This window comes from Nerophis lumbriciformis, linkage group LG31 (assembly GCF_033978685.3).
Source record: "Nerophis lumbriciformis linkage group LG31, RoL_Nlum_v2.1, whole genome shotgun sequence".
In the NCBI taxonomy this organism is placed as follows: domain Eukaryota; kingdom Metazoa; phylum Chordata; class Actinopteri; order Syngnathiformes; family Syngnathidae; genus Nerophis; species Nerophis lumbriciformis.
In genome coordinates, this window is record NC_084578.2 from 15,444,935 (window position 1) to 15,461,939 (window position 17,005).

The 17,005-nt window shown below is 37.6% G+C and overlaps 1 protein-coding gene across 1 annotated transcript in view; it reads right to left on the reverse strand.

Moving 5' to 3' along the window:
- Positions 1-15,118, reverse strand: part of esyt3 (extended synaptotagmin-like protein 3) — a 52,854-nt gene extending 37,736 nt beyond the window's left edge. Inside the window, exons 1-8 of the mRNA XM_061926535.2 lie at positions 14,593-15,118; positions 9,699-9,740; positions 6,482-6,616; positions 6,319-6,395; positions 3,838-3,907; positions 1,461-1,550; positions 1,328-1,383; positions 65-185 (exon numbers count right to left, since the gene is read on the reverse strand). Coding sequence (XP_061782519.1) covers positions 65-185; positions 1,328-1,383; positions 1,461-1,550; positions 3,838-3,907; positions 6,319-6,395; positions 6,482-6,616; positions 9,699-9,740; positions 14,593-14,934 — 933 coding nt within the window. The 5' untranslated portion in view covers positions 14,935-15,118. The remainder of the gene's footprint in view (positions 1-64; positions 186-1,327; positions 1,384-1,460; positions 1,551-3,837; positions 3,908-6,318; positions 6,396-6,481; positions 6,617-9,698; positions 9,741-14,592) is intronic.
- Between the last annotated feature and the right edge of the window lie 1,887 nt (positions 15,119-17,005).

Below are 17,005 nucleotides of genomic sequence, written 5' to 3' on the forward strand. Positions count from 1 at the left end.
AATAGTTGCTGTCATTCCTCTGGGTTTTGTTTCGTACGTATATGTTTTGGCTTTGCTAACATACACGAGGCAGTGGAAACCTCATCTGGTCCACTTTCACTTGGTCAATGAGCGGAAAGCACATGCGGTTGGGCAAGACCATGAGAGAGGCAATGATGTCCATGATGGTCCCCTCGGACAAGGAGCTAAAAGTATGCAGATGAGGTGAGAGGGCTACAAAACACGCACATGGATCGCAGTGATTGCTTAGGCCAGTGGTTCTCAACCTTTTTTCAGTGATGTACCCCCTGTGAATTTTTTTTTAATTCAAGTACCCCCTAATCAGAGCAAAGCATTTTTGGTTGAAAAAAAGAAATAAAGAAGTAAAATACAGCACTATGTCATCAGTTTCTGATTTATTAAATTGTATAACAGTGCAAAAATATTGCTCATTTGTAGTGGTCTTTCTTGAACTATTTGGGAAAAAAGATAGGTTTTTATAAGAGATGTCTGATAATATCGGCCTGCCGATATTATCGGCCAATAAATGCATTAAAATGTAATATCGGAAATTATCGGTATCGTTTTTTTATTATCGGTATCGGGGTTTTTTTTGTGGTTTTTTATCTTTTTTTTTTAATCTTTATTAAATCAACATGAAACACACAAGATACACTTACAATTAGTGCACCAACCCAAAAAATCTCCCTCCCCCATTTACACTCATTCACACAAAAGGGTTGTTTCTTTCTGTTATTAATATTCTGGTTCCTACATTATATATCAATATACATCAATACAGTCTGCAAGGGATACAGTCTGTAAGCACACATGATTGTGCGTGCTGCTGGTCCACTAATAGTACTAACCTTTAACAGTTAATTTGACTAATTTTCATTAATTACTAGTTTTTATGTAACTGTTTTTGTATTGTTTTACTTTCTTTTTTTATTCAAGAAAATGTTTTTAATTTATTTATCTTATTTTATAAATTTTGGTATAAAGTACCTTATCTTCACCATACCTGGTTGTCCAAATTAGGCATAATAATGTGTTAATTCCACGACTGCATATATCGGTTGATATCGGTATCGGTTGGTATCGGTAATTAAAGAGTTGGACAATATCGGAATATCGGATATCGGCAAAAAGCCATTATCGGACATCCCTAGTTTTTATTTATATTTATAAAGGATTTTTGAATTGTTGCTATTTTTAGAATATTTAAAAAAAAATCTCACGTACCCCTTGGCATATCTTCAAGTACTCCCAGGGGTACGCGTACCCCCATTTGAGAACCACTGGCTTAGGCCAAATAAAAACTGCTGAGACAGAAGTCAGAACACACCTGAAAGCGGGGCTGTCTAAAATGTTGGTCATGCCAGTCCAGTTGATTGTAAGTTCCTGAAAGAGCATACAAGAGGTTCAGCTTGGATAACAGCACACTTGAAGGTGTTACGCGTTTGGCTGCACGGACTCACAGGGCGGCGAATGAAAAAGAAGGTGACCCCTCCCACTAATGGTGCTTGTCCAACGAGTGGCTCCAGAATGACCCTGATCATCCCCTGGAGCTGGAAGATTTGAAACACATGCATTAACACAATTGCATGTGCACATCTGTAATGTGATTACTTGTCTGTAGTTACATTTGGAGCGTGTTTGTATGGGTCAGGGATTGGGCTAATAATCTAAACACAAATAGAAACATGTGCAAAGATTCACAGCAGTGTTTCCCGTACATTTATTTGTAAACGAATAAATGTAACAAATATGCATCAGTTATTTTAACACTGATGGCCTAACTATAGTCTTAGAAGCTTGATTGATTGAAACTTTTATTAGTAGATTGCACAGTACAGTACATATTACGTACAATTGACCATTAAATGGTAACACCCGAATACATTTTTCAACTTGTCCACGTTAATCAACTCATGGTAGCTGTCAAGTTTTCATTAACTTAACAAGGAAGATGTTTAAGAAGCGGATCAACAGCCAACTAGCTAGCATTAGCAGTAATAGTAAAGTGTTTTTCACACGGCTTTTGCAGGTGCTGTAAATTAAAAATGTACTTCCTGTTTTGCCTTGAACCGAAAGTAAACCGTCCATAGCGTTTTTGCTCAAAAGGATTCTTCATTCATCCCTCTAAGCAACATTTGTAACTTTCACAATTTAACTAAAACGACTCATACTTACTAAACCGTCCCATGTGTGATGTCTGTAGGACTGTTTTCATGCATATTTCATATGTAATGAAGCTATTGTGGTATTATTAACTTACAATCATTTTGTATTGTTTCAGTTTCACAAATTCCTCAGTAAATTCCCCAAAACGTCACCGTGGAGTAATTGAGACTGTTTAGTGGACTGAAGAGCTAGCTTCCGCAGCTAGTGGGTCCATGACGATGACTTCTGTTTTGTTTGAAGAACCATTTTACTGCCGTGTTACAAACACCGTTTGTAAAGAATTAAGGTATGTAAATAAACATTTCCAGAATTTTACTGGGTAAATAACTTGTTTCGCAACGTATGTCGTATTTTTGGGAGTATAAGTCGCACCGGCCGAAAAAGCATAATAAAGAAGGAAAAAAAACATATATAAGTCGCACTGGAGTATAAGTCGCATTTTTGGGGGAAATTTATTTCATAAAACCCAACACCAAGAATAGACATTTGAAAGGCAATTTAAAATAAATAAAGAATAGTGAACAACAGGCTGAGTAAGTGTACGTTATATGAGGCATAAATAACCAACTGAGAACGTGCCTGGTATGTTAACGTAACATATTATGGTAAGAGTCATTCAAATAACTATAACATATAGAACATGCTATACGTTTACCAAACAATCTGTCACTCCTAATCGCTAAATCATATATATATATGATTGTATATATATATTAACCCTAACCCTAACCCATATTCAAAACTTTTGAATATTGCCGGAAAAGAGAGAGAGAGACAGTGATTGAGCCCGTTGTACAAGATCATTGCATTTTGTGAAATTAAGAAAGACAAACTGGGAATCTGTCTAAGCTGCCACTACTTGGGATGTTACAATATTGACGGACGGGACAGCACGGAGACAGTCCGCGGTGTTGACGTTACCTATCTTGTGGGTAATTATTTGGCGGGCAACCATGACTCTTGCGTTGTTTTAAAGATAAACTGTCTACTGATCGATAGTCTCACGTGACACCTGGACCATGCATCTACATCTGTTTTCGTCTCCAGTTACGTAATTAACGTAACAAGCACGTGACTCTTTTCGCGGACAACCCTGGCTCTGGTGTCGTTTTAAAGACACAAAAAAATGTCAACTGATTTCGACTTCGGCGCGATAACCGGTTTATGTGTCTACACTCAATTAACCGAGCCGGTTATCCAATCGCATCGGTTTATCGTTAACAACCCTTGTTAATGTATGCTGACAGCTGATCACTGTGATCGATCTCAAATTATCACGATCGTCAGCCCTAACAAGCATACTGCGCCATAGTCACTTTTCACAAACTTTCATAATAGAAAGACTCCAAATCAGTCCACAAATCATTAAACGCAATAGAGACCAGATGAGAAATTGTAAATGTGTAAATTGTTAAAACAAGATAAGGATTGTTGTTTTTTTTTGTTTGACAAAAGAACTATGTCTAGATCTGCTTTATATAAAAGCTATCCTTGAATTGATCTGGTTTCAGTACATAAAACATTACATTAATTTCAAACTCTTTCTAATTTAAGAGTAGGGGAAACATTGGACGGTACTGTACATTGTATACTGTAAGGCAACTGCTTGCTCTAATGCGTGGTTAAGGTGGAAATACATCATATTATCATATTGACAGGTGGGATGTTTACTTTGAGACCCTTGACACCAGCTGTAATTGCTGACTTCAACTCTGCATCAATGTCCACGTCACCCTCGTAACTGCAAAATGAAACAAACTTGTAAGAATCTGAAAAAAAATCACACACACACACACACACAAGTACTGCAGGGATGTAACAATTAACCCTAATAATGACAAACTGGCAAAACTCCAGGCGGTTCGTATTAATGTTTTAAATAGAAATAATCGTAAAACTGAATTTAATAACGGCACTTTGATGAACTCATGGACCATTGATACTATTTATTTGGAAACGCTAGCTAGATATTTTAAATGCTAACAAGAAACTAACGTTTTTCCCGACATACTGTACCACAATCTAAACTTGTCAGAAAATACATTTTTATTTCATGTTTTTCCTATTAAATTCAGTTTACTTTGGCTTTCTTCAAATAGTCGAAGATTTGACGGTTAGATGCGAAGGAATCTGATTTGTCTAGCAACCTTGTAGTCGAAAAGTCTGACATTAAACCACCCCGTGGGAGGAACACGGGTTAAGTACCTGCTGAACCCCCCTGCGTACAGAAGGTGGGTTGGAAGGATATAGATCCATTACGCCCAACATGTCTTCTTTAAAGGGTAACTACACTTTATTGGAATGTTGCCCGTCATTCACAATCTCTACGTAAGACAAGAACACATATGTGTTTCTTTTTTTTAATGCAATATAACTTGTAATATATGGCAAGTACAAGGAAGCTAACAATGCAGCTAATTGGAGTCATCTATTGCGCCTATTAGGCCCTTTAAAAAAAAAACCAACAATACTTCATTTACATGTTATTAGCTATATTGTTATAATAAGCGCTAATGCAGAAGAACTACTTTTGGCTGTACTGTGATCACAGAGAGCTAACTAGCTTATGCAGCTATTTTAACATATTGACTCGGTGGGCTGCTGCTTCGCCTCTGAGTTGGTAAAAGTTCATTCTAGATTATACATCATGCCTCTCACCTGGATAGTAGAAGGTTGTAGCCATAAACTGAGAAGTTAGTCAGCTTTGACATTCAGATAGCAAGAGAGACACAAAATTATGTTTGTTTGTGTCCACCTTTTTTTCTACCTGTGAGGCTAATGATTCATTCTTCATCTTAATGGGAAGATATAAACATCCCATCAGTCAGCATCCCAGTGAGAGCAGATGTTGTACAGTAAGTGATTGTTATTAGTATGTTCATAGTTTGCATTTTTTGTTTAGCAGGTAATAATAGTACTACTTGCTGGATCTGCTTATCACTTAGCTTCTAAAACTTGTAGCTCATCCTCCTTATATTCAGGCTCAAAATTGTAAAGTACTGGATCATCATTTGTCCTACAGTAGTCTTTGTTGTCTCTCATAAAGTCTGCCATGAGTAGTAGTGTTGTTGTTGTTGTTGTTGAAGGAATTAGCAAACGCTGTGATGCGTTGATGAAATTATTACGCCGCCGTATGCTTAAATAAAAACAGAATACAATGATTTGCAAATCCTTTTCAACCGACATTCAATTGAATAGACTGCACCGACAAGATACTTAACGTTCGAACTGGAAAACTTTGTTATTTTTTGCAAATATTACCTCATTTGGAATTTGATGCCTGCAACATGTTTCAAAAAAGCTGGCACAAGTGACAAAAAAGACAGAGAAAGTTGAGGAATACTCATCAAACACTTATTTGGAACATCCCACAGGTGAACAGGCTAATTGGGAAGAGGTGGGTGCCATGATTGGGTATAAAAGCAGCTTCCATGAAATGCTCAGTCATTCCCAAACAAGGATGGGGCGAGGGTCACCACTTTGTGAACACATGCGTGAGCAAATTGTCGAACAGTTTAAGAACAACATTTCTCAACAAGCTATTGCAAGGAATTTAGGGATTTCACCATCTACGGACCATAATATCATCAAAAGGTTCAGAGAATCTGGAGAAATCACCAAAAACCAACAATGAATGCATGTGACCTTCGATCCCTCGCATCAAAAAGTGACATCTGTGTGTAACGGATATCACCACATGGGCTCAGAAACACTTCAGAAAACCACTGTCAGTAACTACAGTCCGTCGCTACATTTGTAAGTGCAAGTTAAAACTCTACTATGCAAAGCCAAAGCCATTTATCAACAACACCCAGAAACGCCGCCGGCTTCGCTGGGCCCGAGCTCATCTGAGATGGACTGATGCAAAGTGGAAAAGTGTTCTGTGGTCTGACGAGTCCACATTTCAAATTGTTTTTGGAAACATCGTATTCTGTTTTTATTTACAATTTACACAACGTGCCAACTTCACTGGTTTTGGGTTTTGTATATTGTGTGTCTGTTTATTTTATTTTTTAAATAAAACTTGTGTATAAGTACTTTTTGAGCACATTCAACAATGTCGTGATCATTTTGGTCACACATTGATAAGCGTGATAATAACGTTCATATTGTTACATCCCGAAACACAAGTGAGGAATATGTCAAACCAACCAGATATTCATGTCCAGAACCACTTCCCTGTGATCCACTTCATGAGTGAATGCTTTTATTCCGGTAATTCGGGGCGGCTGGAATTAAGAAACACACGTTATCTCTAATGGATGAACACCGGAATATTTCAACCTGGGTTCGAGGAGAACAAGTTTCTACTCACTATGTGTCCTAAGTGGATCTTGGTAAAAGTGAATGTTTTGAGCTCCGAGCTGGATTGCTGGACGGCCAACTGAATGTTTTCTCGAAGGAGCTTCTCCATGAACATCCCGAAAAATGGCCACGCCTGCTCCAGCACCTTAACAAAGATGGGATGAGAAGACGTGAAGTAAGCTTCACTAAGCAGCAATAACTCGCTTTCATTTCATTTTGAAAAAAAAAAAAAACTAACAAAAAAACAGGACACAATACATAGAAATTAGATGACGAAAACGCTGACAAAAAAACCCAAAACATTCAAAAAAATCAATCAACTATCTCAAGCGTTTGGTATGATATGTAAACCTGATTTGGTTGTTGGTTTGACTGAAGTGTAATGCTTGGAAATTTCAGCAATACAATTAATTCTGACCTTGAACGACACCAAATAAATACACAGAAAAATTAAGACCTCTGGCACAATCCATTAACTATTAATTGTGTTTATTTTATGGGTGTAGCCCTGGGAAATTTAAAATCATCGTACAGCGGTACCTCAACTTAGGTGCTTAACTGGTTTTGGAATCTTCGTTCAATGAATGTTCTGCAATTTGTCGTCCCCAAAGTAAGAACTGAACTGGGCAAGAAAGCATTTAGGTTTTCAGCACCGAAGGCTTGGAATAACCTACAATCGAATATTAAACTTCAAACCCTAGTTACGTTGAATGAGTTTAAAGCTTCTGTGAAAGGACTGCAGTCTACCTTGTCTGTATGCACATGTGTCATGTGAGCAAGTTTTAATGTTGTAAATGTGATGTTTTATGTATTTGTTTACTGTTTTTAATGTAACCTTGCTGCTGCCCTCTTGGCCAGGTCTCCCTTGGAAAAGAGATCTTTGATCTCAATGGGATTTTACCTGGTTAAATAAAGGCTAATAATAATAATAATTGTGACGGAGCTCTTAACTCAAATCTCCCATTGAAATCAATTTAATTTGAGACTTTTTTTCATAAAACAATACAAAATAATGTTCTACTAAGTTGTTTTATGAAGCAATGTGATAATATTGTGCAGCATTTACCTTGGAGAGTGGACTTCTACAGTATTAGCTCCTTTGCCATAAAACATACCATCAGCAGCTTTTCCATATTTTCATGGATAAATGTTCGCCATTTAGTTATTATCCTAACATTCTTGGCTGGCGTTAGACTAAGGCTCAATTTGAATACCCTTTCTCCCCCCTTGGTTTTGCGTGTTCATGTCAATCAAGAGGCGTTCTAGTTGGGCGGGTTTGTCTCTGTGCGATGTACAAAATGACTATATCGTGATATTCGAGTATACGTTCTCACGCAGTGGCTTTTAGTTGCGGGCATTACACTAAAGGCTTTTCTCACTCTTTCTTGTGTCTCCTTCTCACAGAGACATAAAACAAGCGCACCTTCTTACATACGTCACATACTATCGCGCGTGCAACGTCATACGCCCTCGCAGAGCAGAGAGGTAGCGGCATGGGTAACGTTAGCTGTGGCAGGTGGTGCGAGTGGTAATACGAGAGAGAGAGGGTGCCAATCTGGTAACAAATGGAGGAAGAAGAATTAATTCCCAAGAAAAACATCGTCTGGCGGTGGTTTGGCTTCAAGCGGGAAGATGTTGAACAGACAACCGTAATATGTAAAGTATGCTGCAAAAGCGTTGCTACAAAAAGTAGCAGCATTACTAATTTGTAGCATCAGTTGAAAAGTCACCCGCTAGAGAATAAGGAGTGCTTGAAACTCCGCATGTCAACATCTCCGGCCGGTGCCACACCAACAAAATGCCCAAGCAACCAGCACTGACCCAATTGAGCCTGACGTCTTCCATTTCCACATCAACACCGTATGAAAAAAATAGTCAACAACGGAAGGAGATAACGTCCGCAGGAACCTACCACATAGCGAAGGACATACACTATTTGATTTCCTGTTATGCATCTAATTTTTATTTGACAGTTATTGAAATATATTGTGTGACATCACGCACAAAAGTGCAAGTTATATGTTTTAAACTATTGTAGTGGCGTTCTGTACAAAAAGTGCACTTTAATTTAGTGTTGTTTTGATATGTCACAAAAGTGCACTAATAGCTTGTTTTAAAATGTCTGACAATCTTGCACTTTCTGTTTTGAAATGACATGAATGTTTGTGCCACTGCTTAATAACTGTTTCATAAATACAGTTTTGGTAAATTGACTTAGTTGTGATTTCCTTCTCTGCATGAAAGTTTAAAATGAGCATATATTAATGCAGTATGAACAAGAATGTTTTAATGTAGACACATAGAATCATCATACTGCTGTGATTAGATGCATCAAGTGTTAACTCAAAGCTAAGGCAAAATATCGAGATATATATCATGTATCGTGACATGGCCTGAAAATATCGAGATATTAATAAAAGGCCATGTCGCCCAGCCCTACGTTCTAGTTATTCGTCAGGTAGTGGGAAAGGACTAAGTTCCTCCCTCGAAGTGGAATGACCTCAAAAAGCTACGAGTGCGAGGAGAAGGATGGCAGACCGGAAACCCAGAGAAGTGTACGTATGCAAGGAATAAGCGTAATTATTGATTTTCATAATAATGACACTGGTGCTTTTAGTCAGACTTCAAACCTGTGCTACTGCACGTAAATATTGCCTTAAAACACAAATGCACAATGAAACACATTTTACATAGCGCAAGCTGATGCACCAGCACTTGCATATTTAGTCATTTATAAAGAGATCTCAAAAGTTGGCGAAGTGAAAAGGTAACATTTCCGTATTTTTCTAACTTTTTTAAAACAATATTATAGAGTTACCAATTGAAGGAGCTCTGTTTTTACTCTATTTGTTTTGGGGTTTGTGTGTGTTTGGGACGTTCCTGAGCATTTGCACAACATACATTGTGGACCTCAGATATGTCTTCATAAGTTTGAGATTTAAAAAGCTTTTTCTTTTCTGCTTCGGAAGTTACAGAGCAGTCCAGGAATGTAGGTATTGTATATTTCTAAACTTTTACTGTCATGCATAACATTTAGCAGATATGCACACACACAGACACAAATGTTGACGTAGATTGAAGCCTCTCATATTAGAATCCATCCAGTCAATGTAACACAAGTCCAAAAAAGTTTGACCAACATGTTAACCTATAACAGCAGAGGTAAATGAAAATTGAAGCTTAAAGTATTGATTGGAAAACCCAAAATGAGTGTTTTGATACTGTACCTTGTTTAACCAATGGACTTTCTCCACGTCAGTGAAATGGATCTTTGAAAACACAAAACATAACAATAAAGATGGATTTTCTCATGAATCATATACAGTGCATCCAGAAAGTATTCACAGCGCTTCACTTTTTCCACATTTTGTTATACAAAGGAATGGAACGACCTCACAACAAACTTGAAAAGTCTAACAGATTACTCTTCATTCACAATTGAAGTTAAAGGGGAACATTATCACAATTTCAGAAGGGTTAAAACCATAAAAAATCAGTTCCCAGTGGCTTATTTTTTTCCCCGAAGTTTTTTTCAAAATTTTACCCATCACGCAATATCCCTAAAAAAAGCTTCAAAGTGCCTGATTTTAACCATCGTTATATACTGTACACCCGTCCATTTTCCTGTGACGTCACACAGTGATGCCAATACAAACAAACATGGCGGATAGAACAGCAAATTATAGCGACATTAGCTCGGATTCAGACTCGGATTTCAGCGGCTTAAGCGATTCAACAGATTACGCATGTATTGAAACGGATGGTTGTAGTGTGGAGGCAGGTAGCGAAAACGAAATTGAAGAAGAAACTGAAGCTATTGAGCCATATCCGTTTGAACCGTATGCAAGCGAAACTGACGAAAACGACGCGACAGCCAGCGACACGGGAGAAAGTGAGGACAAATTCGGCGATCGCCTTCTAACCAACGATTGGTATGTGTTTGTTTGGCATTAAAGGAAACTAACAACTATGAACTAGGTTTACAGCATATGATATACATTTGGCAACAACATGCACTTTGAGAGTGCAGACAGCCCAGTTTTCATCAATTAATATATTCTGTAGACATACCCTCATCCGCTCTCTTTTCCTGAAAGCTGATCTGTTCAGTCCAGTTGGAAATGCATCTGCTTTGAGTGTCGCAGGATATCCACACATTCTTGCCATCTCTGTCGTAGCATAGCTTTCGTCGGTAAAGTGTGCGGAACAAACGTCCAATTTCTTGCCACTTTCGCATCTTTGGGCCACTGGTGCATCTTGAATCCGTCCCTGTTCGTGTTGTTACACCCTCCGACAACACACCGACGAGGCATGATGTCTCCAAGGTACGGAAAACAGTCGAAAAAACGGAAAATAACAGACCTGATTTGACTTGGTGTTTGTAATGTGTTTGAGAAAATGGCGGATTGCTTCCCGATGTGACGTCACGTTGTGACGTCATCGCTCCGAGAGCGAATAATAGAAAGGCGTTTAATTCGCCAAAATTCACCCATTTAGAGTTCGGAAATCGGTTAAAAAATATATGGTCTTTTTTCTGCAACATCAAGGTATATATTGACGCTTACATAGGTCTGGTGATAATGTTCCCCTTTAAAAAGTGGCTTTGGAGCAATCAAAGCTGCTCACACGGTCACTAAGGTGGGCACCTTGTTTGACATGTCAACTTAATGTGTATTATATTTATCCATTAGCGCATTTTTGTGAGGCGTGTCTGTTAAAATCATGGTTGTTTTTACAAATAATGACAGATGTGAACAAGAGCATGTATTGTCTTTGTGTGATGATGTAAATGAGGTGTGGTTGTATTGTATATTAAGTATGTGTCCATAAAAGGGCATTTTATGATTTTTTTCTTAATACTGGTGTATGATTTTATTGTCAAAATTTTATTGCATGATTTTTGTATCCCTTTAATTTAGGTAGCCAGGGACTGCAGATGGAAATGAGCTATTTAGCTATAATCTGGTACAGAACATATCTATCTGTCTTTGAGCTTAATGTTTCTGTGCATTGTCCCTTCAAATAAAGACTAAACTAAACTATTTTACAGCCTTAATCCAAAATGGTATAAATTGACCCGGGGGCCGCTTTGGGTCTACTCTACAATGTTTGGCCAGGGGCCGGGCTATATACAGTAATATATAAAAAATACCTCTGGCATATTATGTGCAAACTTTCCTTCCTAACAGATATTTACTTACCAACAAAGTCAAAGAGATATCTTTTAAAATCATTCATCGTTATTACCCTGTAAAGACTGTGATGGTTAGATACAAGAAGGACATTGATGTCACCTGCACCTTATGTAAAATGCATCCAGAGACTGTTTACCACCTGTTTTGGACTTGTGAAAGCACTCGATCACTATGGCAGGGCATCTGTCGCTTCATCCTGGACAATATTCATGACAAATGTGTGCTTTATTTTAAAAGAGTTGCTATTAGGATTTACGCTGCATGAAAAAAAAATTTGAAAAGGAATCTTACCTTTGCAACCTCATTATACTATTGGCTAAGTTTTATATTCATAAATGTAAGTTTCTCAATACCCGACCTGTTTTTTGTGCAAACACCAGCAGATGACATGGCACCCCAAACCATCACCCAACCATGCAAATTTTGCATTTCCTTTGGAAATCGAGGTCCCAGAGTCTGGAGGAAGACAGGAGAGGCACAGGATCCACGTTGCCTGAAGTCTAGTGTAAAGTTTCCACCATCAGTGATGGTTTGGGGTGCCATGTCATCTGCTGGTGTCGGTCCACTCTGTTTCCTGAGATCCAGGGTCAACGCAGCCGTCTACCAGCAAGTTTTAGAGCACTTCATGCTTCCTGCTGCTGACCTGCTCTATGGAGATGGAGATTTCAAGTTCCAACAGGACTTGGCGCCTGCACACAGCGCAAAATCTACCCGTGCCTGGTTTACGGACCATGGTATTTCTGTTCTAAATTGGCCCGCCAACTCCCCTGACCTTAGCCCCATAGAAAATCTGTGGGGTATTGTGAAAAGGAAGATGCAGAATGCCAGACCCAAAAACGCAGAAGAGTTGAAGGCCACTATCAGAGCAACCTGGGCTCTCATAACACCTGAGCAGTGCCAGAAACTCATCGACTCCATGCCACGCCGCATTAATGCAGTAATTGAGGCAAAAGGAGCTCCAACCAAGTATTGAGTATTGTACATGCTCATATTTTTCATTTTCATACTTTTCAGTTGGCCAACATTTCTAAAAATCCCTTTTTTGTATTAGCCTTAAGTAATATTCTAATTTTGTGACACACGGAATTTTGGATTTTCATTTGTTGCCACTTCAAATCATCAAAATTAAATGAAATAAACATTTGAATGCATCAGTCTGTGTGCAATGAATAAATATAATGTACAAGTTACACCTTTTGAATGCAATTACTGAAATAAATCAAGTTTTTCAAAATATTCTAATTTACTGGCTTTTACCTGTATATATATATATATATACCGGTATATATATATATATATATATATATATATATATATATATATATATATATATATATATATATATATATATATATATATATATATATATATATATATATATATATGTATATATATATATATATATATATGTATATATATATAAAGTAAAGCCGCTGCTCCTCCACATCGAGAGGAGCCAGATGAGGTGGTTCGGGCATCTGGTCAGGATGCCACCCGAACGCCTCCCTAGGGAGGTGTTTAGGGCACGTCCGACCGGTAGGAGGCCGCGGGGAAGACCCAGGACACGTTGGGAAGACTATGTCTCCCGGCTGGCCTGGGAACGCTTCGGGGTCCCACAGGAAGAGCTGGACGAAGTGGCTGGGGAGAGGGGAATCTGGGCTTCCCTGCTTAGGCTGCTGCCCCCGCGACCCGACCTCGGATAAGCGGAAGAAGATGGATGGATGGATGGATGGATATATATATATATATATATATATATATATATATATATATATATATATATATATATATATATATATATATATGTATATATATATATATATATATTTTGCATTCTATTTTAGTTACTTTGAATTTACAACCCCCTTGTGCTGTTTTGTACTGTTTTTGTACTTACGTTGATTATTATTTTCTTCTTCAGCGCATTTATTCACGTTTCCAAGTTCAAGTTTATTCACAATACCATATAACAATTACAATAGTAGTGAATATCATCATTTAAAGATGTTGGTATGTAAAAGGGTCCCCCAAATAAGCTAGAAGAAGCTTTTGACAGGGGGTCCAGAGGACAGTATATACATGGAATGATGAAACATGGTAGCAAGCACAACAACAAAAAACAGAAAAACAACGCTATATGATTAACACAAGATAATAGTACTAAAGCAAGCATACACATACATACATACATTCATTCAACCGTGCAAAACCCAACAGTAGTCTACCCCACATGAGGCATTAAATATAGGTGGTTAATAGGTAAGTTTTCAGTTTCTTTTTGAAGTTGGAGAATGGATACAGCATCTTGAGGCTCTCATTAAGCCGGTTCCAAATATTTGGGCCCCTGCATACAACACTTCGAGCGGTACAATCCAGTAAACGATGTTTCCCTGATATCAGATCTAAGTCACGAGTGTTGTGGGCATGCTGGGGATGGTAGGAACCAAGCTACAGAGCCTAAGATTCAGCCTGTAAATGACTTGATAGGTTAAACAAGCATTTTGATAAATATAGTCTTAAGAGATGATAATTATGGAATAGATGTCGAGTGGGGGCATTAAACTTGGACCATGACAGGGCCCGTATGATTTTCTTTTGCATGGATTCTAATTTTGACAGTTTGTAATTGTTGAAATGTATAAATAAAGGTTTATTAAAAAATAAAATTAAAAAATAAAACATGTGTGAACTTTTTTTTTAATTTAGCCAGGTAGTTTATTTAAATGTCTCTGAGTGGGTGTGGTTGAGGTGCTCCAGTTCAAAAACATGATTAGTCTGAGGATCTGCCCAAGTCTGGTACGCCATGCAAATACATGAAGTCATGTGTTCCAATAAGCTCATTATACTATGAAAATGACCACATAAATGTGTTTTCTGATCACCGCCACCGTGACTGAGAAAGGTCAAGCGTGTTAGTAAACATTACCCATGTCGCCATCTGCAGGGATTTCTTCATCTCCTCGCTCACAACCTGCGTCTCGTTGTCCACAAAGTCGATGGCGGTTCCGACCCTGCTGTCCTTCCACTGGCGGTTCCTCTTCCACCAAGTGACCATCAGCATGCACAGCAGCACCCAGCTGATGCTGAGGCCCAGGGCGCCGGTCAGGTAGACGGGGTAGAAGAGCACTATACTCCGCATGAAATACACCAGGAACTCTGTCAGAATGCGGTTGACGGTGGACGGCGTGAGTTTCTCCGCGCTGCCGCTTAAGGGCAGCTTCTCGCCGAGTCCCTCCGCCGGGGCGCTCGGGTTGACGTGAGACGACATCGGGACCGCAAGCGAGGAGGACTAAATAATAAGGTAGAAATCACTACTTCTTGTCACAACTTGCTTGTGGAAGCCATTGTCGACGAAGTGGACCGAAACACTTCCGCGTCGGGGAGCAGTGGGAGGTATGCGGACACACCTGCACTCAGTCAGGCCGATACTGCACACGGTGGGAGTCGATCCGATGCCAAGGAAATGCCCTTTTCTTAATTGAACCTTTTCAAGATAATTAAAGGGGAACTGCTCCTTTTTTTAATTGAACTTTTTCAAGATAAAGGGGAAATGCCATTTTTTTATTGAACCTTTTCAAGATAATTAAAGGGAAATGCCCTTTTTTTAATTGAACTTTTTCAAGATAATTAAAGGGAAATGCACTTTTTTTGTTGAACTTTTTCAAGATAATTAAAGGGGAAATACAATTTTTTATTGAACTTTTTCAAGATAATTAAAGGGGAAATTCCATTTTTTAGGCCCTGCGATGAGGTGGCGACTTGTCCAGGGTGTACCCCGCCTTCCGCCCGATTGTAGCTGAGATAGGCTCCAGCGCCCCCCGCGACCCCGAAGGGAATACGCGGTAGAAAACGGATGGATGGATGGATGCCATTTTTTAGTTGAACTTTTTCAAGATAATTAAAAGGGAAATGCTCTTTTTTTATATAACTTTTTCAAGATAATTAGAAGGGAACTGCACTTTTTTTAATTGAACTGTTTCAAGATAATTAAAGGGGAACTGCTCCTTTTTTAATTGAACATTTTCAAGATAATTAAAGGGGAACTGCACTTTTTTTAATTGAACCTTTTCAAGATAATTAAAGGGGAAATGCCCTTTTTTAAATTGAACTTTTTCAAGATAATTAAAAGGGAACCGCACTTTTTTTAATTGAACTTTTTCAAGATAATTAAAGGGGAACTGCTCCTTTTTTAAATTTTACGTTTTCAAGATAATTAAAGGGGAACTGCTCCTTTTTAAAAATGTAACTTTTACAATATAATTAAAGGGAAATGCACTTTTTTTGTTGAACTTTTTCAAGATAATTAAAGGGGAACTGCGCTTTTCTTTAATTGAACTTTTTCAAGATAATTAAAGGGGAACTGCTCCTTTTTTTAAATTGAACTTTTTCAAGATAATTAAAGGGGAAATACCCTTTTTTTTTTACTAAACTTTTTCAAGATAATAAAAGGGGAACTGCAATTTTTTTAATTGAACTTTTTCAAGATAATTAAAAGGGGAAATGCACTTTTTTAATTGAACTTTTACAATATAATTAAAGGGAAATGCACTTTTTTTTGTTGAACTTTTTCAAGATAATTAAAGGGGCAATGCCCTTTTTTTAATTGAACTTTTTCAAGATAATTAAAGGGGAAATGCACTTTTTTTGTTGAACTTTTTCAAGATAATTAAAAGGGAACTGCACTTTTTTTAATTGAACTGTTTCAAGATAATTAAAGGGGAACTGCTCCTTTTTTAATTGAACTTTTTCAAGATAATTAAATGGGAACTGCACTTTTTTTAATTGAACCTTTTCAAGATAATTAAAGGGGAAATGCCCTTTTTTAATTGAACTTTTTCAAGATAATTAAAAGGGAAATGCCCTTTTTAATTTAACTTTTTCAAGATAATTAAAGGGGAACTGCGCTTTTCTTTAATTGAACTTTTTCAAGATAATTAAAGGGGAACTGCGCTTTTCTTTAATTTAACTTTTTCAAGATAATTAAAGGGGAACTGCTCCTTTTTTTAAATCAAACCTTTTCAATATAATTAAAAGGGAACTGCACTTTTAAAAAATTTAACTATTACAATATAATTAAAGGGAAATGCCCTTTTTTTAAATTGAATTTTTTCAAGATAATTAAAGGGGAACTGCTCTTATTGTAATTGAACTTTTTCAAGATAATTAAAAGGGAAATGCCCTTGTTTAAATTGAACTTTTTCAAGATAATTAAAAGGGAAATGCCCTTTTTTAAATTTAACTTTTTTAAGATAATTAAAGGGGAAATGCCCTTTTTTAATTGAACCTTTTCAAGATAATTAAAGGGAAAATGCCCTTTTTATTGAACTTTTTCAAGATAA